General features: G+C 38.3%; 2 protein-coding genes and 2 long non-coding RNA genes across 4 annotated transcripts in view; 3 read left to right on the top strand and 1 right to left on the bottom strand.

The window, feature by feature from the left end:
- Window positions 1-4,120: 4,120 nt before the first annotated feature.
- Window positions 4,121-6,943, top strand: LOC109981990 (B-cell receptor CD22-like). Its single transcript, XM_065949154.1, has 4 exons — window positions 4,121-4,414; window positions 4,677-4,749; window positions 4,875-4,911; window positions 5,251-6,943. The coding sequence occupies exons 1-4, from the start codon at window positions 4,123-4,125 to the stop codon at window positions 5,302-5,304; spliced, it is 456 nt and encodes a 151-aa protein (XP_065805226.1). The 5' UTR covers window positions 4,121-4,122; the 3' UTR covers window positions 5,305-6,943.
- LOC136177247 (sialic acid-binding Ig-like lectin 12) lies at window positions 5,777-11,567 on the top strand. The gene is made up of 5 exons (XM_065949166.1): window positions 5,777-5,863; window positions 5,920-6,121; window positions 9,644-10,024; window positions 10,582-10,884; window positions 10,986-11,567. The coding sequence occupies exons 1-5, from the start codon at window positions 5,777-5,779 to the stop codon at window positions 11,258-11,260; spliced, it is 1,248 nt and encodes a 415-aa protein (XP_065805238.1). The 3' UTR covers window positions 11,261-11,567.
- A 559-nt stretch (window positions 11,568-12,126) lies between these two features.
- LOC114920182 (uncharacterized) lies at window positions 12,127-15,368 on the top strand. Its single transcript, XR_010664878.1, has 3 exons — window positions 12,127-12,485; window positions 12,743-12,782; window positions 14,167-15,368. It is a non-coding gene; the product is annotated as an uncharacterized lncRNA (long non-coding RNA).
- An 11-nt stretch (window positions 15,369-15,379) lies between these two features.
- Window positions 15,380-24,509, bottom strand: part of LOC109981986 (uncharacterized) — a 44,845-nt gene continuing 35,715 nt past the window's right edge. Inside the window, exons 2-4 of the long non-coding RNA XR_003808480.2 lie at window positions 22,885-23,026; window positions 17,996-18,220; window positions 15,380-15,848 (exon numbers count right to left, since the gene is read on the bottom strand). This is a non-coding gene — a long non-coding RNA (uncharacterized lncRNA). The remainder of the gene's footprint in view (window positions 15,849-17,995; window positions 18,221-22,884; window positions 23,027-24,509) is intronic.

The raw sequence follows: 24,509 nt of genomic DNA, 5'->3' as shown, positions 1-24,509 counted from the left end.
AGACATGCATGTTGAGTTCCTGGTTACCTCCACAGGTAAATCCAATATCTAATAAATGCTGATATAACTCTCATCATGTGTACATTTGAATAATTATCACACGTGTTTATTTCATAGTGTTCATAATAACATAATGTCTGACTCGATTCTATGATAGAGCCCTATGGATTTCACTGTCTGTCTATGTCCATTATCACTAGAGAGCACTTCTCTCCATTATTTGGATCAACCAATCAAGGCTTCTGAAAAAAATGTGTCATACATAGCAACGGGGTCAACTATGCCTCCTCCCTTCCATGCTCAGAGTCGCTCTGAGAATGTTCCTATATCACTCCTAAGCCAATAATCCTCTCTAGGATTTTTTAAGTGAAGTTAGGAGGTCTCTGAGAGGATTCTCAGAATGTTTCTGAATATGGGCCTTGATCTTTAACTTTCTATATCTGAATGTTCTGACTGGTACACCACAGACACAACACAGTCAGAAGTTTGATGTGAGTTCATCAAAAAATAAAAAAAATCATTTTAATTCATATTAAAAGTATAACCTGAAGCACCTAGTCCTCCAGTCTGGTTTCTACTTAATAACATGTTCATGCAGAAGAAGCTCTAAGTGCAAGGAAACGCCCGTGTGAAAAGTGTTTGTCACTGTGTGGTTCATGACCACTTCTCTGGTTAAAGAGAAATGGTTTAAAGTGAACTGATGATGCTTTGTAAGAAGTTTGATAAGAAATGTAAATACAAAGAAGAAGTTGTTCATGTCTTTACATTTTTTTAAATTTACTGAGAAGTCTAATGTATGTTGTATTCAATATTCTACTAAATTATACACTCATTAAAACATGAAACCAATAAAATAAACAACCTCAACATACAGCCAAAGCTTGGGGTATCCAGTTTCTCAGATGGTAGAGCACGTACCATTTAAAGTCCTCACCACAGTGAGTGGACCAGGTTCAGTTCTGGTCCCTTTGCTGTTATTCTCTCTCTACCTCAACTTAACTGTCCATCTTACACTGCACCTATCCAAAAAAAAGCAAAATAGAAAATAGTTTTAACAAAAAAAACACAAGAAGCAAACTTCCTCATTCACACAGAAGGGAGGATAAAGACGTTGATGTTTTCGTGTCTGAGCATGACATTGTGTAGCACTGTGCTGGTTTCTTTTTATTAGCTTCAATGTTGTTTCCTTTGTATGAAAAGCTTTCAATGTTCTAAACAGAAATAAGGATGAATGAAAAGAGACATTTGAGATGATGAAAATACAAAAATGACTTTTCAAGTTTTTGTGTTTTGAGGGTTTGAATCCAAATCTGTTTTCCATATGTAATAAAAAGATTAGTGAGTACCAGTTTACTATTTGTCTTTTAATTGTCTCCTTTGTTTGTTAGTTCATCATCTGTAAACAGTCTCTGGTTATTTTGTCTCATTAAAAGTTTATGAGACAGGGCGCCGGTGTCCTAGTGGTTACTTTCAGTGGCCCATGTACGGAGGTTATAGTCCTCCTCCAAGCGGGCGGCCTGTGGCTCTTTTCCTGCTGTACTGCTTCACTGACAAAGTAGATAAGGTACACATTAAGATTTAAAAAAATGAGTGATGTTGTTCACATAAAATGTTGCACCAAATAGCATTAACATCAAAACAAAATATGACATTAAAAGTGACTGTGAGCATGTTCCAGTTTGTTTTAAGTTTTGTGCGCTCTGTGGAAAAGTATGGAGTGTGAAGTCTCTTTTAGAGGACTGGTGGTCTGGATTTGTTGATCCCCAAGAGTCTGTATCTGGATCAGGATGATCAAATCCATGATTGATCTCAAAAAGGGATTAAAAATGATCTGATCACATGACTTGACATAGAAAGAACCAAATCTGGATCATTCTTATCCACATTAAACCTTTTAAACCAACAGGCCCTCTAGATAAGACAAAGATACAACAACAGCTTGAGGGCCATGTTGCTCGTTTGTTAGAGCATGTACCATTTAAAGCATGAGTCCTTATCTCAGTGGACCAGGTTCAGTTCTAACCTGGGTCCTTTAGTGGGTGACGTTCTCTCTCTTCCTCTTCTTAACTGTCCATCTTTAGTTGATGCTACCAAAAAAGGTAAACATTTAAATAAAACAGAAGAGGTGTCAAACACTAACTTCCTCATTCTCACGGTATAAGAAGAAAGGAATAAATCTTTTGTGTTTTTTGTGTCTTAGCAGCGAGGTGACTGGTTTGTTGCAGTTCTGCTGAAATTTAAAAATCATCTTTTTTCTACATTTTCTCTGTTTAAGCTCCTGGAGGTTTGTTTGGTAAGATCAGCTATGACTGCTATTTATGTTTAATCGTTTTAGTTTTCAGCAGCTTTTATTTTTCTTTAAATGAAAATGACTGTTTTGTTCATCCAACTCTTTAACGAGGACTTTGAAGAGTCAATTAGTTTTTAATTCCAGGTGATGGGTGTTACTGCAGTCCTGTCAGTGAACATGGTAACAGCCATCATGTTACTGACTGTCTTCTCTCTTTCAGGTGAGCTGTTTGTTCACTTACTTTCATTCAAAGATGTTTAATCTGTACAGTTTGAACTTCCTGTAGAAACAAAGCAGAGAGAAGAGTGCAGATAGAGTTTCTTCTTTCATCTCTTCATGTCCCGACTGAAAAGTGAAATGTTTTAGACTGACTTTGTGAACAACAGAGAAAAAGACCAGAGCACACCACATTACTTCTTAGACTCTCATTAACATCCTCTATATGAAGATCCTGCTCCACATTATAATAACTGATGGTCTGCTTTACAGAAGCGTGGGATGAATGTCGGACTACAAGGTCAAAGCTCTTCATCACGACACCAAAGAAGATGGAAGCACTGAGTGGAACTTGTCTGAAAATCCCATGTAGCTTTAGTGTTAAAAATGAAACAGAGTTTGACAACAGAAGAGAAATATTTGGAATATGGCTTAAAGAAGACAGAGACATTTATCCAAAGAATGTGGTTTTTAACAGTAGTGGCACAGTGAACACATTTCAAATGAACATAACTGGAAACTTGAGAATGAAAAACTGCACCACTCTGATTTACAACATGAAGACGACATATCAAGACTTATACTACTTCAGAATCGAGAACGGGCCTTTCATGGCAAATGCTATTTGTGATCCTCTTCACATAACAGTCAAAGGTAAGAGAGTTTCATTTTCTTTTAATCAGACTATAAAGGTTTTATTAAGAAACAAGAAATCATTGTCACAGCACAAGTTGAACTCTGATTAAATACTGAGACTCTTTTTACTGGTTGAGATTGAAGGGTCCAATCTTGGCACACTAAGAAGCAGAAACATTTTTTAATTTAAAGTTTTTAATTACAGTGCTGTCAGCTTTTGTCTTAACATCATTAGGACCATTTTTTCCTTGTAACATTTTTCAACACCTCCCCCCTCCTCTCCCATACACACACAAACATACACATGCACACACACACACACACACACACACACACACACACACACACACACACACACACAAAAAAACTAACAATGTAACAATGATAAGTATCCTACCCTTCCTTTTTACAAAGTAAACACACATTTTCATATATGACATGACAAACCTTCTCCATGAAGTTTCCATGACAGAATATTAACGTGGTAATGATGACAGGCGGTGGCTGGAAGTTTGGGAAGAGTATAGTAGAAAAGCATTTTAGAAAGGACAGTCACTGTCAGCTAGTCTATTGGTTAAAGTAATCTTTGTTTGATTTGAACACACAGATTCTCCTCCGAGCCCCAAACTAATCATCTCAGGAGATCTGAAGGAGAAGGAGTCTGTCACTATAACCTGCTCAGCTTCCACTCCCTGTCCACTCTCCCCTCCTAAACTCACCTTGAATCTCAAACAAGACTCTCTCAACAACATGGAGGAAAACCCAGATAAAACCTTCACGACTAAAATCCAGGAGCAGATCACTCTGACGGACAAACATGATGGATACAACATCACCTGTTCTGCCACATATCCTGTGAATGAAGGAAAAGAAGTCAAGACAGCAGAGACACAGACTCTCAGAGTTTCATGTAAGACAACCAGAGATTGTTATTGGATCCTGTCAGAATGTGATGATTTTAAAGATGTTTGCTGTTTTTAATGAAATATGTTTATCTAACATTTTCCTCAGATTCTCCTAAAAACACCTCAGTGTCCATCAGTCCATCAGGTTTGGTGTCAGCAGATATTCATGTAAACCTGACCTGCTCCAGCAGAGCCAATCCTCCTGTCAGCAACTTCACCTGGTTCAAGATCAGCAGAGATGGACCCATGATCGTATCTGAAGGAGAGTTTTACAGCTTTAATGCCACAGAGGGAGGAGTTTATTACTGTGTGGCCATGAATGATCTCGGTAATCAGACATCACCACAGATCAATCTGAGTGTTGCAGGTAAATTTAGAACTTCACATTTGTATCCAACATGCTCTCCTTTTCGATCTGTCGGGTTATTTGTTTGTTTTCACTAAAAACAATTCTTACTGAATTCATGTGTAATAATGCTACATAAATAAATGAAACAAAGACGTTCACATTAGAGGTTAAAAGATTAAATTAAAGTGCAGGATATCTTACAGCCATGAAAAGCTTTTTCCATCTAGTAGCAGGTGATCATGATGTCTTGTTCCAGAAAATCTGATTTCCGATCTGTTAGGGGTTGATGTCCACATTACATTGAAGATCCTGGGAATCGTGCTGCTCTACAGTTCAGTCATCATCTTTGAGTGGTGAGACAAACTGTCATAAGAAATGAAGATTTGTGGCTTATGTTAGTCATCTCATTGCATTTTTATTTTTCTACAGTGTAAGTGTTTGATTCTTATTTCTTTTATCTGATCTCTTTTTCTTTCAGCTGGTTAAAGTCAAGATGCTTCAACAAACAGGTGAAGGTGAGTTACTAGATGAGGACAGGTTCACCATTCTTTCTACAAAATGAGATTGAAGCACGTGTTATAAAAGAGAGAAGTTATCTGAGTAGCTTTTTTTAAAGATTTGATCAACACAGTCACATAAAGTAATAGATCCAGAGAAGATGATGTTCAGATATTCAGGTCCAACAGCAGCGACAGGAGACCAGATGGTAACAGTGAAAAGTGTTTCAGGAAAACTTATACTGACTTTGATTTTCAGAGATAAAGTCCAAGTGTTGCTGGTTTGTCTCTTGTAGCTGCATCAAAGTCACCACACAGCACTGACACCACTCTCTCTGTGTTGTTTCATTCAAACAGGACGCAGAAGAAGCAGACTATGTCAACAGAGTGGTTATGATTCAAGCTTCATGAAGGAGAAGAGGATGACTTCATGTTCATCTTGAATGCAATATCTCTATTTCTCTTTTCTGTATTAAATGTTTTTTCTTTGCAGCAGGTTAGGGATGAACAAAGGGTGGGATACGACAGGAAGGATGTTTTTGTTCAAAGGCAGATAACATAAAAATACTGTAATGTACTGCAGCCAAATCATTACACTGTGAAGCACTGTGCTGGTCTATGGTATTGGTGTTGTAATTCTTTTTTATATTAGCTTCTTTTATAATAATAAAACATTTCATTTCAAAGCACTCCATGTCACCTTACAAAGCAGAGATAAAAACAACAGAGTAACAATACATCCATCAAATTAACATTAAAAAGACAAATTTACAGAGTATGAAATCTTTGTGAGATAGGATGGAAAATGATCAGACAGAAAATGCTCGTTTTAAAAGATGTGTTTTGAGATGAGATTTAAAAATAGAGAGAGTCAATATTACGGATGTGTGGTGGGAGGGAGTTCCAGAGGCGGGGGGCAGAGAGGCTGAAGACCCTGGACCCCATGGTGGACAGGCAGGCGGGTGGTGCAGTGAGTTGAATGGAAGAAGAAGACCTGAGAGTGAGGGTGGGTGTGTTGATGTGCAGGAGATCAGAGAGGTAGAGAGGAGCGAGGTTATGGATGGACTTAAAGGTGAGGAGCAGAATCTTGAAGTCGATGTGATTAATGGAGGGGGGTCACGAGAGGATGCAAGCAGCAGAGTTCTGGACCAGTTGAAGTTTGTGGTTGGACTTGAGAGGGGGAACAGTGAGGATGGGAGATTTAAAAAGGGTGTGAACGATGATGGAGGTACTGTTGGATGTGATGGACGGGCGGAGGTGATTTAAGTTACGTAGATGGAAATAAGCGAGCCGAGTGACATTATTGATGTGAGCTCTGAAGGATAGTGTGCTGTCGAGGAGGACACTCAGACTCTAAACCTGAGGGGAGAGAGAAACTGAGGAGTGATCAACAGGGAGAGAAAAACTGTCAGTTTTTGAAATTGTGGATTTGGTGCTGATTAGGAGAACCTCGGTTTGTCATGCTATTTCTTTCTTATGAGAAAACAATTTTAAAAAGACAAACAAGGATGATAAGTGAGACTTTTGATAAGAAGAAGAAAGTGTAAGTCTGAAGGAATATTTTATTGATTCTGAGAAAAATAATCCTTGATGTTTAAATATGTTTATAGTCTGAATTGTATGTGTAATAAATGAATTAACTTAATGTACTATTGCTTTTTTATAGGCTCCTTCTATGATCTTTATTAGTTAATAATTTGTATTATGTGTAATTTACGTCATGCAAAGCTTGCTAGTATGCAGAAAGAGGAAAGGAGTCTGTTCCCTACTTTCCCACTTAAATGTATAAGGAGATATTTTTTAATGTAATGCTGTGGCCTTATTCATGAAGCCTCCTAAATACTAAAAGTTGCTCTTAGTGACAACTTCTAAGAATTTCCCCTTAAAGTTAAGACTAGATCATTGTAATGATTCAACTTATTCACAAATCGTCTTAGCCCTTAAGAGTCCATCTTAGACTTTTGTCAGTGCAAAGTGAGACATGCATGTTGAGTTCCTGGTTACCTCCACAGGTAAATCCAATATCTAATAAATGCTGATATAACTCTCATCATGTGTACATTTGAATAATTATCACACGTGTTACTTTCATAATGTTCATATTTACATAATGTCTGACTCGATTCTATGATAGAGCCCTATGGATTTCACTGTCTGTCTATGTCCATTATCACTAGAGAGCACTTCTCTCCATTATTTGGATCAACCAATCAAGGCTTCTGAAAAAAATGTGTCATACATAGCAACGGGGTCAACTATGCCTCCTCCCTTCCGTGCTCAGAGTCGCTCTGAGAATGTTCCTATATCACTCCTAAGCCAATAATCCTCTCTAGGATTTTTTAAGTGAAGTTAGGAGGTCTCTGAGAGGATTCTCAGAATGTTTCTGAATATGGGCCCTGATGTTTAACTTTCTATATCTGAATGTTCTGACTGGTACACCACAAACACAACACAGTCAGAAGTTTGATGTGAGTTCATCAAAAAAAAAAAAAAAATCATTTTAATTCATATTAAAAGTATAACCTGAATCACCTAGTCCTCCAGTCTGGTTTCTGCTTTATAACATATTCATGCAGAAGAAGCTCTAAGTGCAAGGAAACGCCCGTGTGAAAAGCGTTTGTCACTGTGTGGTTCATGACCACTTCTCTGGTTAAAGAGAAATGGTTTAAAGTGAACTGATGATGCTGTGTAAGAAGTTTGATAAGAAATGTAAGTACAAAGAAGAAGTTGTTCATGTCTTTACATTTTCTTAAATTTACTGAGAAGTCGAATGTTTGTTGTATTCAATATTCTACTAAATTATACACTCATTAAAACATGAAACCAATAAAATAAACAACCTCAACATACAGCCAAAGCTTGGGGTATCCAGTTTCTCAGATGGTAGAGCACGTACCATTTAAAGTCCTCACCACAGTGAGTGGACCAGGTTCAGTTCTGGTCCCTTTGCTGTTATTCTCTCTCTACCTCAACTTAACTGTCCATCTTACACTGCACCTATCCAAAAAAAGCAAAATAGAAAATAGTTTTAACAAAAAAAACACAAGAAGCAAACTTCCTCATTCACACAGAAGGGAGGATAAAGACTTTGATGTTTTTGTGTCTGAGCATGACATTGTGTAGGACTGTGCTGGTTTCTTTTTATTAGCTTCAATGTTGTTTCCTTTGTATGGAAAGCTTTCAATGTTCTAAACAGAAATAAGGATGAATGAAAAGAGACATTTGAGATGATGAAAATACAAAAATGACTTTTCAAGTTTTTGTGTTTTGAGGGTTTGAATCCAAATCTGTTTTCCATATGTAATAAAAAGATTAGTGAGTACCAGTTTACTATTTGTCTTTTAATTGTCTCCTTTGTTTGTTAGTTCATCATCTGTAAACAGTCTCTGGTTATTTTGTCTCATTAAAAGTTTATGAGACAGGGCGCCGGTGTCCTAGTGATTACTTTCAGTGGCCCATGTACGGAGGTTATAGTCCTCCTTCAAGCGGGCGGCCTGTGGCTCTTTTCCTGCTGTACTGCTTCACTGACAAAGTAGATAAGGTACACATTAAGAGTTTAAAAAATGAGTGATGTTGTTCACATAAAATGTTGCACCAAATAGCATTAACATCAAAACAAAATATGACTTTAAAAGTGACTGTGAGCATGTTCCAGTTTGTTTTAAGTTTTGTGCGCCCTGTGGAAAAGTATGGAGTCTTTTTTTAGAGGACTGGTGATCTGGATTTGTTGATCCCCAAGAGTCTGTATCTGGATCAGGATGATCAAATCCATGATTGATCTAAAAAAGGGATTAAAAATGAGCTGGATCACATGACTTGACATAGAAAGAACCAAATCTGGATCATTCTTATCCACATTAAACCTTTTAAACCAACAGGCCCTCTAGATAAGACAAAGATACAACAACAGCTTGAGGGCCATGTTGCTCGTTTGTTAGAGCATGTACCATTTAAAGCATGAGTCCTTATCTCAGTGGACCAGGTTCAGTTCTAACCTGGGTCCTTTAGTGGGTGACGTTCTCTCTCTTCCTCTTCTTAACTGTCCATCTTTAGTTGATGCTACCATAAAAGGTAAACATTTAAATAAAACAGAAGATGTGTCAAACACTAACTTCCTCATTCTCACAGTAAAAGAAGAAAGGAATAAATCTTTTGGGGTTTTTGTGTCTTAGCAGCGAGGTGACTGGTTTGTTGCAGTTCTGCTGAAATTTTAAAATCATCTTTTTTCTCCATTTTCTCTGTTTAAGCTCCTGGAGGTTTGTTTGGTAAGATCAGCTATGACTGCTATTTATGTTTAATCGTTTTAGTTTTCAGCAGCTTTTATTTTCTTTAAATGAAAATGACTGTTTTGTTCATCCAACTCTTTAACGAGGACTTTGAAGAGTCACTTAGTTTTTAATTCCAGGTGATGGGTGTTACTGCAGTCCTGTCAGTGAACATGGTAACAGCCATCATGTTACTGACTGTCTTCTCTCTTTCAGGTGAGCTGTTTGTTCACTTACTTTCATTCAAAGATGTTTAATCTGTACAGTTTGAACTTCCTGTAGAAACAAAGCAGAGAGAAGAGTGCAGATAGAGTTTCTTCTTTCATCTCTTCATGTCCTGACTGAAAAGTGAAATGTTTTAGACTGACTTTGTGAACAAGAGAGAAAAAGACCAGAGCACACCACATTACTTCTTAGACTCTCATTAACATCCTCTATATGAAGATCCTGCTCCACATTATAATAACTGATGGTCTGCTTTACAGAAGCGTCGGATGATTGTCGGACTACAAGGTCAGATCTCTTCATCACTACACCAAAGAAGATGGAAGCACTGAGTGGAACTTGTCTGAAAATCCCATGTAACTTTAGTGTTAAAAATGAAAAAGAGTTTGACAACACAAGAGAAACATTTGGAATATGGTTTAAAGAAGACAGAGACATCTATCCAAAGAATGTGGTTTTTAACAGTAGTGGCACAGTGACCAAATTTCAAATGAACATAACTGGAAGCTTGACAATGAAAAACTGCACCACTCTGATTTACAACATGAAGACGACATATGAAGGCTTTTACTACTTCAGAATCGTGAACGGGCCTTACATGGCAAATGCTCCTTGTGATCCTCTTCAAATAAAAGTCAAAGGTAAGAGAGTTTCATTTTCTTTTAATCAGACTATAAAGGTTTTATTAAGAAACAAGAAATCATTGTCACAGCACGAGTTGAACTCTGATTAAATACTGAGACTCTTTTTACTGGTTGAGATTGAAGGGTCCAATCTTGGCACACTAAGAAGCAGAAACATTTTTTAATTTAAAGTTTTTAATTACAGTGCTGTCAGCTTTTGTCTTAACATCATTAGGACCATTTTTTCCTTGTAACATTTTTCAACACCTCCCCCCTCCTCTCCCATACACACACAAACATACACATGCACACACACACACACACACACAAAAAAACTAACAATGTAACAATGATAAGTATCCTACCCTTCCTTTTTACAAAGTAAACACACATTTTCATATATGACATGACAAACCTTCCCCATGAAGTTTCCATGACAGAATATTAACGTGGTAATGATGACAGGCGGTGGCTGGAAGTTTGGGAAGAGTATAGTAGAAAAGCATTTTAGAAAGGACAGTCACTGTCAGCTAGTCTATTGGTTAAAGTAATCTTTGTTTGATTTGAACACACAGATTCTCCTCCGAGCCCCAAACTAATCATCCCAGGAAATCTGAAGGAGAAGGAGTCTGTCACTATAACCTGCTCAGCTTCCACTCCCTGTCCACTCTTCCCTCCTAAACTCACCTTGAATCTCAAACAAGACTCTCTCAACAACATGGAGGAAAACCCAGATAAAACCTTCACGACTAAAATCCAGGAGCAGATCACTCTGACGGACAAACATGATGGATACAACATCACCTGTTCTGCCACATATCCTGTGAATGAAGGAAAAGAAGTCAAGACAGCAGAGACACAGACTCTCAGAGTTTCATGTGAGACAACCAGAGATTGTTATTGGATCCTGTCAGAATGTGATGATTTTAAAGATGTTTGCTGTTTTTAATGAAATATGTTTATCTAACATTTTCCTCAGATTCTCCTAAAAACACCTCAGCGTCCATCACTCCATCAGGTTTGGTGTCAGCAGGTATTCATGTGAACCTGATCTGCTCCAGCAGAGCCAATCCTCCTGTCAGCAGGTTCACCTGGTTCAAGATCAGTAGAGATAGACCCATGAACATATCTGAAGCAGAGTTTTCCAGCTTTAATGCCACAGAGGGAGGAGTTTATTACTGTGTGGCCAGGAATGAGCTCGGTAATCAGACATCACCACAGATCAATCTGACTTTTGCAGCAGGTAAAAACTAGAAGTGAAAAAGCTTCAGTTCTTTTATTTTAATTTCTTCTTCTTTGTTGTTTTCTGCTTGTGCGTTTTGGTCGGTTATTTTCATCTCTTTTTGAATGTACCCTCTTTACTGCATTGGTATCAAACAGTTTAACAAATGATCGCTGCAATATTAACTCTAAATGTCTGCATACCACCCAACCTTTCTTTAATTCAGATATCACAAAAGCAAAACTATGTGGGAGATGCAACGCTATGTTTAAACACTTTAGACGGCAAAAACAAGACAAAACAGAAACGAGCAGGAACTAGTGACAGTGTGTGTGTGTGCGTGTGTGCGTGTGAGTGTGTGTGCGTGTGTGCGTGTGTGTGTGTGTGTGTGTGTGTGTGTGTGTGTGTGGGGGAGGAGAAAATGTAAGAAGTAAAGTGTAAGAGAAGTTTGGGCTAGATAAAGAATGAATAGAGAGACAAAAATAAACAAGTTAATAAAATCCCCTACCCTACCTCAGTCAGCCTGCGGAGGGGGCCGGCTGATGACTGATGGCTCAAAGTCCCTCTTAGGAGAGTACCTACTCTGAAACAGGAACTAAACAGGTTCCTCTTAACGGGGTTCTTGGAACTAAAATAGTTCATTGTTCCTGAGAAGCAGAATTAATGAATTAGGGGGGCACAACAGTTTCAAGAACTATGAATAAGTTCCTGGGGCAGAAAATGCCTCATAAGGACTTTATAACAAGTTTTAAGTCGTTAACGTTTACTGTGGTACTAGATTAGCTCTTATGTTCGATCAATCAACGTACATAAAGCATGTACCAATCAACGTGCACTTACATCACTCAAAGTCCCTCTTGCGCTTGAAAGTAGGTTTCAAGAAGGAGCTGAAAAATGCTCCTCTTTCTACGAGGAACGGGTTATAGGAACTAAAATAGTTCATAGTTCCTGCAGTGCGGGATCAATAAAAAAGGGTGAGGGTTCAAACAGTTCCTAGAACTATGACAAAGTTCCTGCAGTCTGAAAACACCTTTTGTCCTTATTACTAATAATACCACCAGAAAGAAAATAGTAATAATAATTTAAGAAATAATATCAATGATTATTATTGTTATTAATACAAAAACAATAAAAACATTAATAATAATAAAAAATAACAACAACTCCACTTGTTTTTCACTGAACAGACACCTTTCCTCTTTGGGGTTCAGCTTTTGGGATCATTGTCGTAGTCGTCTGCCTCGCTGTCTGTATTTGGTAAGTATCACAAATCTAGTTTGGTCAGGAAATAAATGAGTCTGTCATCTGCTGTCATTGTTTTCCAACAGAGGAGCAGTGCCTTTGCATTATACTGATGAATAAATCTCCCAAAAGGCAAACAAAGTTGTTTCCTAACTTTGATCTTCTAGTTTCCCATCAGAAGAGTCTCATGTGGACTAGTTCATTAAGTCTCTATAAGCAGCACACTCTAATTCACCGACACCAGTATAACCATGATCTCTATTGTCTTTCAGGTGGTTAAAGAGGAAACATCAAACTCCCCAACAGAACCAGGTGGGAACATACTTAACTCATACTTCAACACTGAACACTCTGTTATGTTTTAATATATCTGTTGACATTGACTGTGTCCTGCTGTGAGAAAGCTAAAGTCTTTATTCTAAGCAGGCAATATGTCAGAGGTCAGCTGGTGGTGGAAATATGAGTTGTAGTAGCAATTTATTCAATCAGTGATTATTTATCTCCATAAAGATCTACATAGACGTTATACTCAAGTTAAAAATAACATACATACATAAAACAAATCAAAGAGGTGTAAGCTGAAACGTAAGTTTACTGTCTATACCTTGTTAACCCTTTAAATTAAACTTTTAAATAACACCATTAAAAAAACTAAGTTTCAAACATTTCATAGAAAATAAAACAAACTGGAGTTCAAAAACATTTCATAATAATCAAGTAGGAAGCCAAAAAACAAGACAGCCTGTCATTTGTATATTACCGGTATCCATGCTCTTTTAGTTTCTACTAATTAATAAACTCATATAAATGTATAAATGGTGCATTAGTTGGTTCACAGTACATCTACTAACATTGTTTTTTGCTCTCTTCTTTAACTAAACAATAAACAGGTATTGTTCTTATATGTGGTACCTCATACCTCCACACAGTCGGTCATACAATGAGCTCTGATGCAGAATATCCTCACTTTTATTTAATATGACAATGTAATGTGACATTTTAGATTTAATTTTATGCAGCTTCAAAAGAAGTTCATCGTCAATGATCCCACCATGAAATGTGTTTTCATTTTCCCTTTCTATATCGCAACGTCTTTGATCTGGATTTTAACTTGATTTTTGAGTTTCCAGTTGCCAAAAATTACACTCATTTACACTCATAACTTGTTAATGGCAAACCATTTCTGAATACTTTCAATGTACTTTCCACTGTATTCAGAAGCAGATATTTCCAGAGCGGTAAAGATCATCAGTAAATAATACACATTTTAAAAGTAAATAAACTCAACAGATGTCAATAATATACAGTATTTTAAAAAACCAAGCCACCCTTGAGGAACCCCACAAGTAACCTTTAATGTTTTAGATTTAGATTATTTTGTTGTACATATTGATTTCTTTCATCAAGGTAACGTTTCACCTAGCATCATTATAAAGAATAGTAAAGTGAATATTTGGTTTAAATTTGTGCATTAACAGTTTGCTTTGTTAGATAGAGATAAGTTGATACAAAATATTTACCTTAAGTGACTGCCAGATGTTACAATAGATGACTATCATTTTAGATTGTAATTATATGAGTTATTGAGACAAAGTTTAAAAAAAAATCAACTCCTGGAAGGCTCTCCTCAGAAGTTTTATCACTTAGGGAGAAAACATAGCACCTGCCTTTAATATGTTTTCTTATTTGATTTCAGAGTCAAGGAGATGGTGTACTGGCTACTTATCAACCACCGAATGAAACAGAGGAAACCATCCATTACGGGGAGATCAACTTTTCAGTGCGGGGACCTGAACAGCTCTCTGTCTCAGTGCAGGACAGTGGACAGCAGCAGGATACAGTGTATGCACAGGTCAAAGTGTCCAAGCCAGCAAGCAGCCGAACACAGCCTGCTGACGGTCCAGCAGATATCTACGCTCAAGTGAAGAAAAAATGAGTGGATTGAATGCATTTCATCAACTTTCATTACACAACTTTTTATGTTCCTTTTTTTTTTTTTTACTTATTACAGCTCATGTTTTATATAGTTGAGCTCAGCGTTAGGTCAGGAAGGCCACGGAGTGACACTCTACTATCATGCCATGGTTTTATTAACAGCTGATCTCATGCAAACCTCATCAGCTCATGGCCAGCTGATTTCCTTCAAAGCATCCTAGATTGGCCAAATAGTACTTATGACACCTTATTTTAACTGTTCTAACCTGCCTACTATTTGCTGCTTCCTCTGCAAGCCGCATTTGCAACTCTCCTCCACCCCAGCTCCTCCTTTCATGCTGTCCAGACTTAATCAATGTCATGCTGTTGTCATTGATTCCTACTCTGTTTGGCTTTGCTGCTTCTCTCCCTGCCTTATGCTTTCCATGTAATCATGTGGAAGGGCAGGGAGATCCCAGACCAGAGCCATACTGCCAAATATAAATAATTGCAATGGAGTATTTTTTCTATGTAATATTTAGCCTCTTGTATATGTGCAACTAAAATATACAGAAGTCTATAAGGGACTTTATTTTTTATATAAAACTTACTGCAAGCAGTTGCAGTCCACGTTTATGTTATTTTGTTACCCTTTAATTTAATATGTTTAGTTTCAATGTAAAATGCTTTAATTTGATATGTTTAGTTTTATTGTAAAATGCTTTAATTTGATGGTTTTTGATGAGGCATGTTAAATCTCCATCACTTCTCTTTTATTTCCATTTTCTCACCATGTTTGTTTCTCATGTTTTCATTTGTACTTTTTAAAAAACTTCAAAAATAAGCACGAGGCAAAGTTTCTGCTTTTGAAGATATTTATTCATTGCACTGTAATAAAAACCTTGTCTCCTCAAAATACCTAATAATCTCAGTCGCACTTACTGGTTGAACATTTTATATTTATGTGTAAACATCAGCTGAAGTCAAGGAATTGAATCACAAACATTACAAAAGTGGAAAATGGATTATGCATAGTATTCCTTGGGATCATGAATTAATATATTGACTACTTACAGGACTTTTTATTTTGTGTATATGTGAATATTAAGAGTGTTCTGTTAAACTTTTAATAAAGCATCTTTAAACAACTGATGCTTAAAATTCATTTGAAATCTTTTTGTAAATAAAATGATATAAACCCATCTCTGTCAGATTTTTGCTAAATCTTTGGGTATTGATGGGAACTTGACAGGAATTTGATGTGATGTCAGTGGATGCAGAATGAAGTGAAGGGTGTTGGGGGTGACCCTTTACCTCCCAAGTGATAGGTTCCTCCTGTGGTGATGCTGAGAGGTGAAGTGGAGCTCACAGCAGACCCCTCCTCGCCGTCTATCGTCAACATGGCAAAGTTCTCCTTGGCGACCAAACGTATTGAGTACCATTGGCCGTCGTTAAGGCTTGAACCTATAGAGGGGGGGGCGGATGTAAAGATTGATTCAGAAAACACGTTATCTAAAGTGTAGATCTTAGGGAGTTGGCACAGGAGTTTCCACAGGCTCCAAAAATCTGCATTAACTGATTCCTGTGGAAAAATATAATCCACATCCATTCATCCTGGGTGAGAAGCATGTGAGTGGTGAAGCTAAAATACAATTTATAAATGTGATAAGAGGCTCTTCATCCTCTGCTTTTTCACACAACCACTTTTTTTTCCACAGTCGTGGCACCCCTAGGTTTCTCCTTATTCATTTCTGCCCTGACCCAACAGCCTGGTGAATGTGGCATCACTCCTTCTTTATCTCTACCGCTTTCCAGGCATAGAGTAGACTAAAGGCCCCTGAGCCTCAACTCCATTAACTCACAGAAAACCCTATTTGCGTCAGAGAACCAGAGTGCATGCATGTGTGCTCTCCAAGGATGCTTGCACGCTTTGAACATTGCAATGCAATAGTGTATAAATCTGTAAAGTGCTGCTTTGTCCGCATTATGTCGATGTAGTGTGTGAGCGTGGGTTACTGAATGCAGGTTTTGTACTCTCCTGTACTCTCTCTTCTCTTGTAGATTTGCTCCATTAAGTATGAGTGATGTTTTAGAAGAGGACATTACTACTGGAGCCGAGAGAGAAGCCAGCTCCCTCTCATCAACTTCTTGTCTATACATCACCTCTTACTGACACAAATCTCTATCCATCCTCCCTCCCTGCTACCTCTCTGTCCCTGATTCTTTACTCTGTCTCTTTGTCTTTTCTTCCTGTCCTCTGTTTCTGTATTTCTGCATTTCACATTCCCTTTTTATGTCCCTGTCTTCATATTTTACTCCTCTTGTGGCCATTAGCAGCATGTCCATCTTTTTACCTTCTCTAACTGCTTCACTGACTTCAATACATCGATAGTGAGGATCCAGCAGTGAAGTTCAAGGTACGGTCATGTGAAAATCAGTCGTAAGAAAGTGCACCTGCTTTCTGGTCAATGCGCATGAACCTTGGCATGTAACATGTGTCAATATATCTGACTGTGTGAGTGTGTGTGTGTGTGTGTGTGTGTGTGTGTGTGTGTGTGTGTATATTTATAATGTATATGTGTATGGTAGCTTCTTTATTACCTCTGCTTGCTGTATGACAGTAACCAGCCAAAAGGTTTACTGTTGCATAGTTTATTTTCTACCCAGCATACACTTGGAGACCTTCAGGTTTCTTGCCAGTATGCAGCCTTAGCTAATTAATCTTCATCAGCCGGGGGACCATGTGTGTGTAAAGCCGGTGTATGTGTCGGGTTATAGCAGTGACTGAACTGACTAAGAGCCAAGATAGCCCCCTGCTGAGGGGTTTCATAACTGGGGCTTCATTAAAGGAAGCGCAGATCAAATATGCCCAAACACACACAGTTGGGCTAAAATGAATTACATTGTTACAAGAAAAATCCAATAAATCTGTAAGAGAGTTATGTTACTCTATAACATTGCACTTTTGTTTTATATGACAAAATTAGAGAAAGGTTTCTGAGTCGTCAGAATCACAAAAAAGACAAAGAATTTGTAAAAGCAGGAAGTTTCCAGAGGGTGGCCCGGGCCCTTCCATCACCTGATTGGCCATCCAGGGTGCCAACCTATAATTCTATGATTGATGAAAACTATGATTGGCTATCTAACCTATAATAAGTACAAACCAACTTGGGCTATGTTGGGACAGGCTGCTGGTTAGTTTTATGGCAAATCTTTAGAACACTTTTTTTGTTGGTTCTATTAACTGTTGCACATTAAGAGGCATGTCATTTTCAGAGTCTTAAAGCATGGACGATGCAAAGATGACTTGAGTTCCGTCTATCTGAGAATCAAGAGACTTTAACTCTGTAAATAGAAACGTGCCAGCCTGAAGGCGAACCTGGCTCCAAAAAGGGGGCAGACACTCAGATTGGTTTGAATCTTGTTATTCTCAAAACACCCAAGCATAATTAAGGGACTTGATCACCTCTTCGCACTCTGCACCTCACTTAGCAAACATTTAAGCAAACATTTGGAGTGGGTATGAAGCTGCCTTCTTTTTGCAAGACTTGCAAATCTAAATACGTCAGTTTTGCAGGATGTGCATTAATGTGTGCACATCGTCAACTCACCTGATGATAAGTCGACCCGGTTGTTGCTGGTCCCCTTTGAAACGTTGACATGAACTACCACCTTGCTCTCCTCCAGGGAGATCTCCAGAGTGCCATCATCGAGATTACTGAAGAAGAGAAGCCCATCGGGGTTCAGCGTAAGAAACTGGACGCTCACAGATATCGTGTTGTGATCTGCTCGTCCTGGCAGCTGCAGGAAGCTGGTGGCTAGGAAGGTGTGTTACGCTGTCAAGACACAGAGTGGGAGATAGAGACAACAACAAAAAACAGAGATTAATTGGTCTTGAAAGAGAAACAGTGAAAAACAAAGTTGCTCCCTTTGTATGTGAAGTTGTTTCAAAGTTTTAAATGCCACCAACAGTTCAGGAAATCATTTATTTATCTGACAGGCTTTTGTTGCTTTGAGTCCCTCCTCTGCATGATTACCCTCAGATGTTACTGACTGACGCTTGGTTCAGAGAATGATGTTGCTTGTACACATGACAAAAATGTCACGTTTTGTCTCAGTATGTCTTTGAGAACCAGGGTGGAACTGCAGCTTGGGGTGATGTTTTATTGCTCGAGGCGAACAAACACTACTGTTGAATTCAGGAGCTAATTACCTTTGAGTATCTCGTGCCGGTAATCAAATCATCAGCACACACTGTATAATGGGGATGCGTCACTGACAAGAGATGATTTTCTGTTTGCCTCTGACTTTGTTTGTGCTTAAAATTTGAGAGCAGATATTTTTTAATTAAAAATGCACAGCTGTGTGAGCCATTAGAGAGGATGAGAAGAAAGGCTCTTATTAACTTGCTAAGTGCCTGCATTTGTTTAATCAGTTCACAAGAGGACGAGGACTCTTCAGGAAGGTCAGGATGGGCAGCGCTCTGAGACAGTCTATCAAATGATCTTCAGTTATTAGGAATGGCAAAACTCATTTGCAATCATTACAGCCATTCATTATGAAGCCATTCATTATTCATAGCATTTCATGTTTTCCTTATTTTGTTGAGAGAAGTTGTAATTGATAAAAAGGTTCATATTTTATCTGTAATTGTACATGTGTGTTTTTCTCCTGACCTTTAGACACAGCTCTGAACTCAGATGGAATATAAAAAGGGGGGGGGGATGATATTACTAAGTGAGTCTGTCTATCTGTATATGTGTTTGTATCTCTCTGCGGTAATGCTTCAGTAGTTTTAATAATTCTTTAGTTGACAGGATTAAATGAGAGCAGGAAAAATAATCATAACAGGAGCACACACACAGTCGTATAAGAATGAGTGTGCAGACAAGATAAAGTACATAGCTACACTAGAGTTACAGCTTGTCACAATGTGTGTCTCTTTAGCCAGTCCCATTAAGGCAGGCACCACTGGAATCCATGCAGTGGTCACCACACAAGAAGCAGACACACACAAAGCCCTGGTTGTATAGATTTCCCCAAAGATCCCTTCATTCAACAGCTTCTCTTTAATTGGACTGTGGTTTGTCCTGCCCCATTTCTTAATACTTAATACTGGAACAGATCAACCATATCAACATGTCTGCTAAAGGTCACACTCTTAAAGCTTATCAATACAAACACAAACACATAAAGGAAGCTGCACAATTATGCACAAACTCTGTAACCCACAGGTGCTTTTCATTCCCATTATGCATTCCTGGATCAATTTCCTGTTTTTAAGTTCTTTTAGCTAAACTTTTTTTAGCTGAAGCATTTCATTACCAACAGTAATTATGGGAGTTTTATGGATGAGGTTTATAGCCCAGTGTAAAACCAACATCTAATGTCCTGTGTGGTATCAAAGCACTGTGAAGACAGAGGAAACCAAGCTACCACAGAGGATGAATAGTTTACAAAGATTAGTGATGGGTCATGATTTTGGAATAATCAAATTGTGATTTATTAATTTTAAAAGTTCATGCAAGCCAAGCTTGTGGGGGGGGGGGGGGGAGTAACCTGTTGTTTGTATGTTCTATTTATGCCTGAGTGATCTTTTAGTTTTCCTGTGGTCTTGGGGAACTTGTGAATCCAGATAAGCTGCACTTCAGAAAGTGTTCCATTGAGGCAGGAGCGAGCACAGGGTTCTGAGCCACCTTTTATGACATGAATTGCACAGCTCTTGCTGACATTAGCTTACCCATAGATGTATCACAAGGAGCCGGCAAGTGTTTTGTTTGGTTAATAAGCCGAAGAAAGGTGAGCCCTACAGCGTGTTAAATCAAGCACAACTGGCTGGTTGGAGTTAGAATGCTTGATTGTATCCACGGCAACATGTGGAAAAACAGTCAATTAGGAGACTGTTAGCACCAAAGCAGGTCACTCACAGTTTCATCCACTTAAGAAGACATCCAAGCAATCTAGGAACAAATGACTTACTTACTTAAATACATTTCGGCTCGACAGCTGACGATGACACTAAATCATTCAGACGACAGCTTTAGACTATAACTTACATAAACCGGCCAAAGGTTGAAGTCAGGTAGGATTTGGTCTGTCTTAAGGATGATTCCTGCAGGAGAATAATTGTGTTTGTGTAGAAAATCTCCTCCCTCTGTTTCTTTCAGTCACATTCAGCTCTACTATTCCATGACTCATTTATGAAATAATTGATTTTCTGTTAATCCTGTGTAAATCAAAATGGAAATGAGCATGCACACAGAAGCCTTTATATAACACAGTCCTAGATGAGTTATATGGTAATATGGTGTTGCATTTAATTATCATACATTTACAAACCTAGAATTATCATCTACAACCAACATATTTGGTGATTATGCTGGGAACACGACATCTATATTTATCTGCCTCCCTCTCCTCCTATTACTTGTCTTTTCTGAGTTCTTCTTCCCTCCTCTCTTCTCTGTCAACGCACAACACGTTACTTCTTGTCTCTGTCATGACTGGATCGGGAAAGCAGGAAAACATTTAGAAGAAGTTGATTCTAACAGAACTTGAGAGTTGAGAAGTGAAGATGAACAGACAAAATGTGAGTTCTCACTTTCAGACCGAATGCTGAAGAAAGGAGCAGTGACGGCGTCATCATGAGCGCCGCAGGCTTCAAAACACGGCTGACAGACAAGTCTGAAAAATGACACTCAAAGCCCGGAGGATGTGTGTGCATGTAAGTGTCTCTGTCTGTCTGTGTTATCACTAGTATTTAAAGTGTAAGCTTTGTGTTCATCTGCTGTTTAGGTGATGAACTCAGATGGTTATTACAGCCAGCAGATACTGAATCTGAACAGACCCATCGCAGCAACATTCACAACTGTTTATACCTGACACTGTTTGAAGACTGACAAGTTGGTGGAGAAGCTGCTGCAGAGAAACAAATCTAATCTAAACTTAGGGCAGTCCAGTGTTGCCAATCTTAAATATACTTACATTTTATTTTATTAAACTATTGACACACAAATTGATGGTGACAAAAAGTACATTCATCAAACTAAATTCTTATTTTCTTCTGTTTTGAAAAGTCAACTCGCATCCAATTCTGAAAACACTTTGCGGGTACAGACTGTGTTACTCAGCCCTGCCAAACTGACAGTTTTTCTGTTTTCTCGACAGCCAGCATCACGACATTTCTCTCACTACAGCTGAAAAATATATATAGTTCAGACTTGTTTCAATAGCGTCTTTTATACTGCATTTTAAGATGATAACATTATAAATTGTGAAAGGATCAAAGCAGGCCCTGAGCTGATTGAAACCTGCCGCAAAGATTCTACTATAGACTAGAGCTCTGTCTATGATTTTGTCTTCTTTACTATCATATTGAAACGTTAGTTGCTAAATATAAAATGTATCTTGAAGAAACTGTCCCACACAGGTGACACTGTTAGCAAATAAAGGGGTAGATGTTACTATGGTCAGAAAACAGTGACAGAAACAAGTTGACTTTATTGAAGCCACATGTAGCCAATTAGAAGTTAATTATGTAGTTTGTGGGTGTCTAATGTCTTCATTAGAGGGGACAAGTTCTTTAAACTTGCTGACTGGATATATCTGTTTCATTGCTTTGTGCATTTGTGCATCTCTGTGTTTCCACCGCCTCTTGTCTTTATTAGCAGTGACTTGCTTTTCTTCTAACATGGGAATGAAACGAACAAGGGAAATCAAAATGAAATATAATCCAAGAGGTGAGGATTGACTGGAATTAAATTATGTCCTAGTATTCTCACACACACACACACACACACTCTCACAGACGTATGCACACAAAGTGCAATCCCATCTCCAGAATGAAGGATGTATGTGTGTCACTTATTACTGTAATTTATTCAGAGGCTTAATTGAAAATTGTTATCAAAATCAATTTGGCAGCCTTTAATAAGATGAGAGCAAAGAGGCTGTGGGAGTCAGTTCCCTGGGTGGTACAAGAGAGAGACAGTGTGTGAGTGTGTGTCTGCATATTGAACACTGACTTTGAGTTTGATTCATATACAAAAGTACCTCTTGATGAAGAAAGAAAAACTCAATACCACTTGACTAGATCCGAGAAACATCATGAAAAAGTATCAGAGGACTGCAGAAAAGGCGGTCTTGTAATACAATTATCACTTTTAGTCAAGCAAGAAAAGCATAACTCAGTGTTTTTTTTTAATGTTTAATGAAATAAGATCACAACAATCTTTCACCAACTTTAACCAAAAAACCTTCATTTCCTTACATTTAAATGTTTTGCCTATTAAGGAAAAAGTACTTTTTTCTGCCTTCAGCGCTGCCTTTCACCTGATGCCTCCAGTTTTGCACATCAACGTTTTATTTCACTCTTAAAGGATCGTTGGTAAACATAATCCAGGCAACAAAAAAAGGCAGTTTAGTTATATCAAGCGTGAGTTGTTGCAGACATGGTTGGTGACTATATCTTTGGTGTGTGTGTGTGTGTGTCTCCACTCACAGTAGGAGCAGCCGTACACTTCTATGCACAGACCGATCCGTCCTTCCTCGCTCCAGTCCAGCGGGACGAGCCACAGGAAGTGTGGAACGATTCCCTGCTGCAGCTCATGGCGGACTGAGCTCTCTGAGTTGGAGTTCCCAGCCTGTAAACACACACACATTTAAGTTAAACACATCAAGCCTGCAGTCATACAATTAGCTTTGGGACTTAAAGCATGTGTATTTTTTCGGCTCACCACATCCTGCCCTAAGGTGCAGAGTGAGTCGTAATACATGCAAAATGAGTCTAAATATCTAATATGCCTGCCATAAGACTCTCTGACTGCAGGGAATGGAAGCAGAAACTGTCTCTTGTTTTCAGCTCACAGTACATGTCAGACACTGCCTGTTCACATCGCTTCATATTTAAGCTGATTTTGGGGACCCTGGAGATTCACTGAGGCTTGTCATGAGGTTTACAGTCCCATGCCTTCTTAGCATTGTGTTCTACACATTTACTTAGTGCAGTCTTTTAAATCACAGCCTCCAAGAAAGCATCACACTGTATTGTCTGCAAACAAAACAAATATGTACAAAACACTCCTTGGCAAAATGGTCCAATGTCTTTTGATTTATTTACTGAACTGCAGTGTGCAAAAAAAACGAAAAAAAAACAACTTATGAGATACCAGATGGGACTTTGTGCAAAATCGCATCAAAACATTGTGTTCTCCTCTTTACAGAACAACCCGCCTAAAGTGGAGAAACAGCATGGCAAAAAAAACAAAAAAACACAAATGACACAAAATGAGTGCATAGTCAGCTGAAAACCCAAAGACAACATCATATACTAAGTGGTAGGGACTTGATTATATACCAGCCTAAAGTCTTCCATTTATCAGGTCTGCCAAATGTAATAGCCCTGGTCCACTGAAAAACAAAAGGAGCTGATTGGCTTTTTGCTGTTCTGGAATACTACAACAATACAACAATAAAAAAGTAAGATTAAAAGAGATGATAACCATTTGTTCTCCATTTATCTCATGCTATTTGAATATAAGTTGAATTGCTTAGTAGATATGGATCTCCTCTGAGGCAGATGGAGAGCCAAGATGTTTCTCTCTGAACGTTTCCAGATCCTCCTTGGGGATCCTGACCAGGGATGGGATATACAGTATAATTCCTCCAGTGTCATCCGGGATGTCATCCCAATTTGACCTTCCTATGAACAATAACATCTTATCAGATGTGCAAGCCAACTCAACTGTCCCCTTGCAATGCAAAGCTTTAGTCTACTCTAAGCTCTCTACGGATGTCTGACCTCTTCATCCTGTCGTGAAGCCTAAGCAAACCCATCTAGATTAGGCTCCTTGAATCCAAAATCTAAAACATTCAGTCTCTATACAAAGCTCATGATCATAGGTGAGGGCTGTCACACGGTTTGAATGGTTATTATAAACCCTGCCTTCCAGGTCAGCTCCAAACTGACTGATAAATTGTTTAGGTATCGTCATGGCGAAAATAATAAACTGGTCAAAACAATTTGAAGAAGAAAAAAAAATCCAATCCTCTGAATCCTCCTACTCATCATATCTATTGCACATTTGTCATATACATCTCTTTCCAAATTGCCTGTGGTCCTGGCTC

The sequence above is a fragment of the Labrus bergylta genome, chromosome 20 (assembly GCF_963930695.1).
Source record: "Labrus bergylta chromosome 20, fLabBer1.1, whole genome shotgun sequence".
In the NCBI taxonomy this organism is placed as follows: domain Eukaryota; kingdom Metazoa; phylum Chordata; class Actinopteri; order Labriformes; family Labridae; genus Labrus; species Labrus bergylta.
Note: the sequence above shows the minus strand (reverse complement) of the source record. Positions and strands in the feature narration are given on the sequence as shown.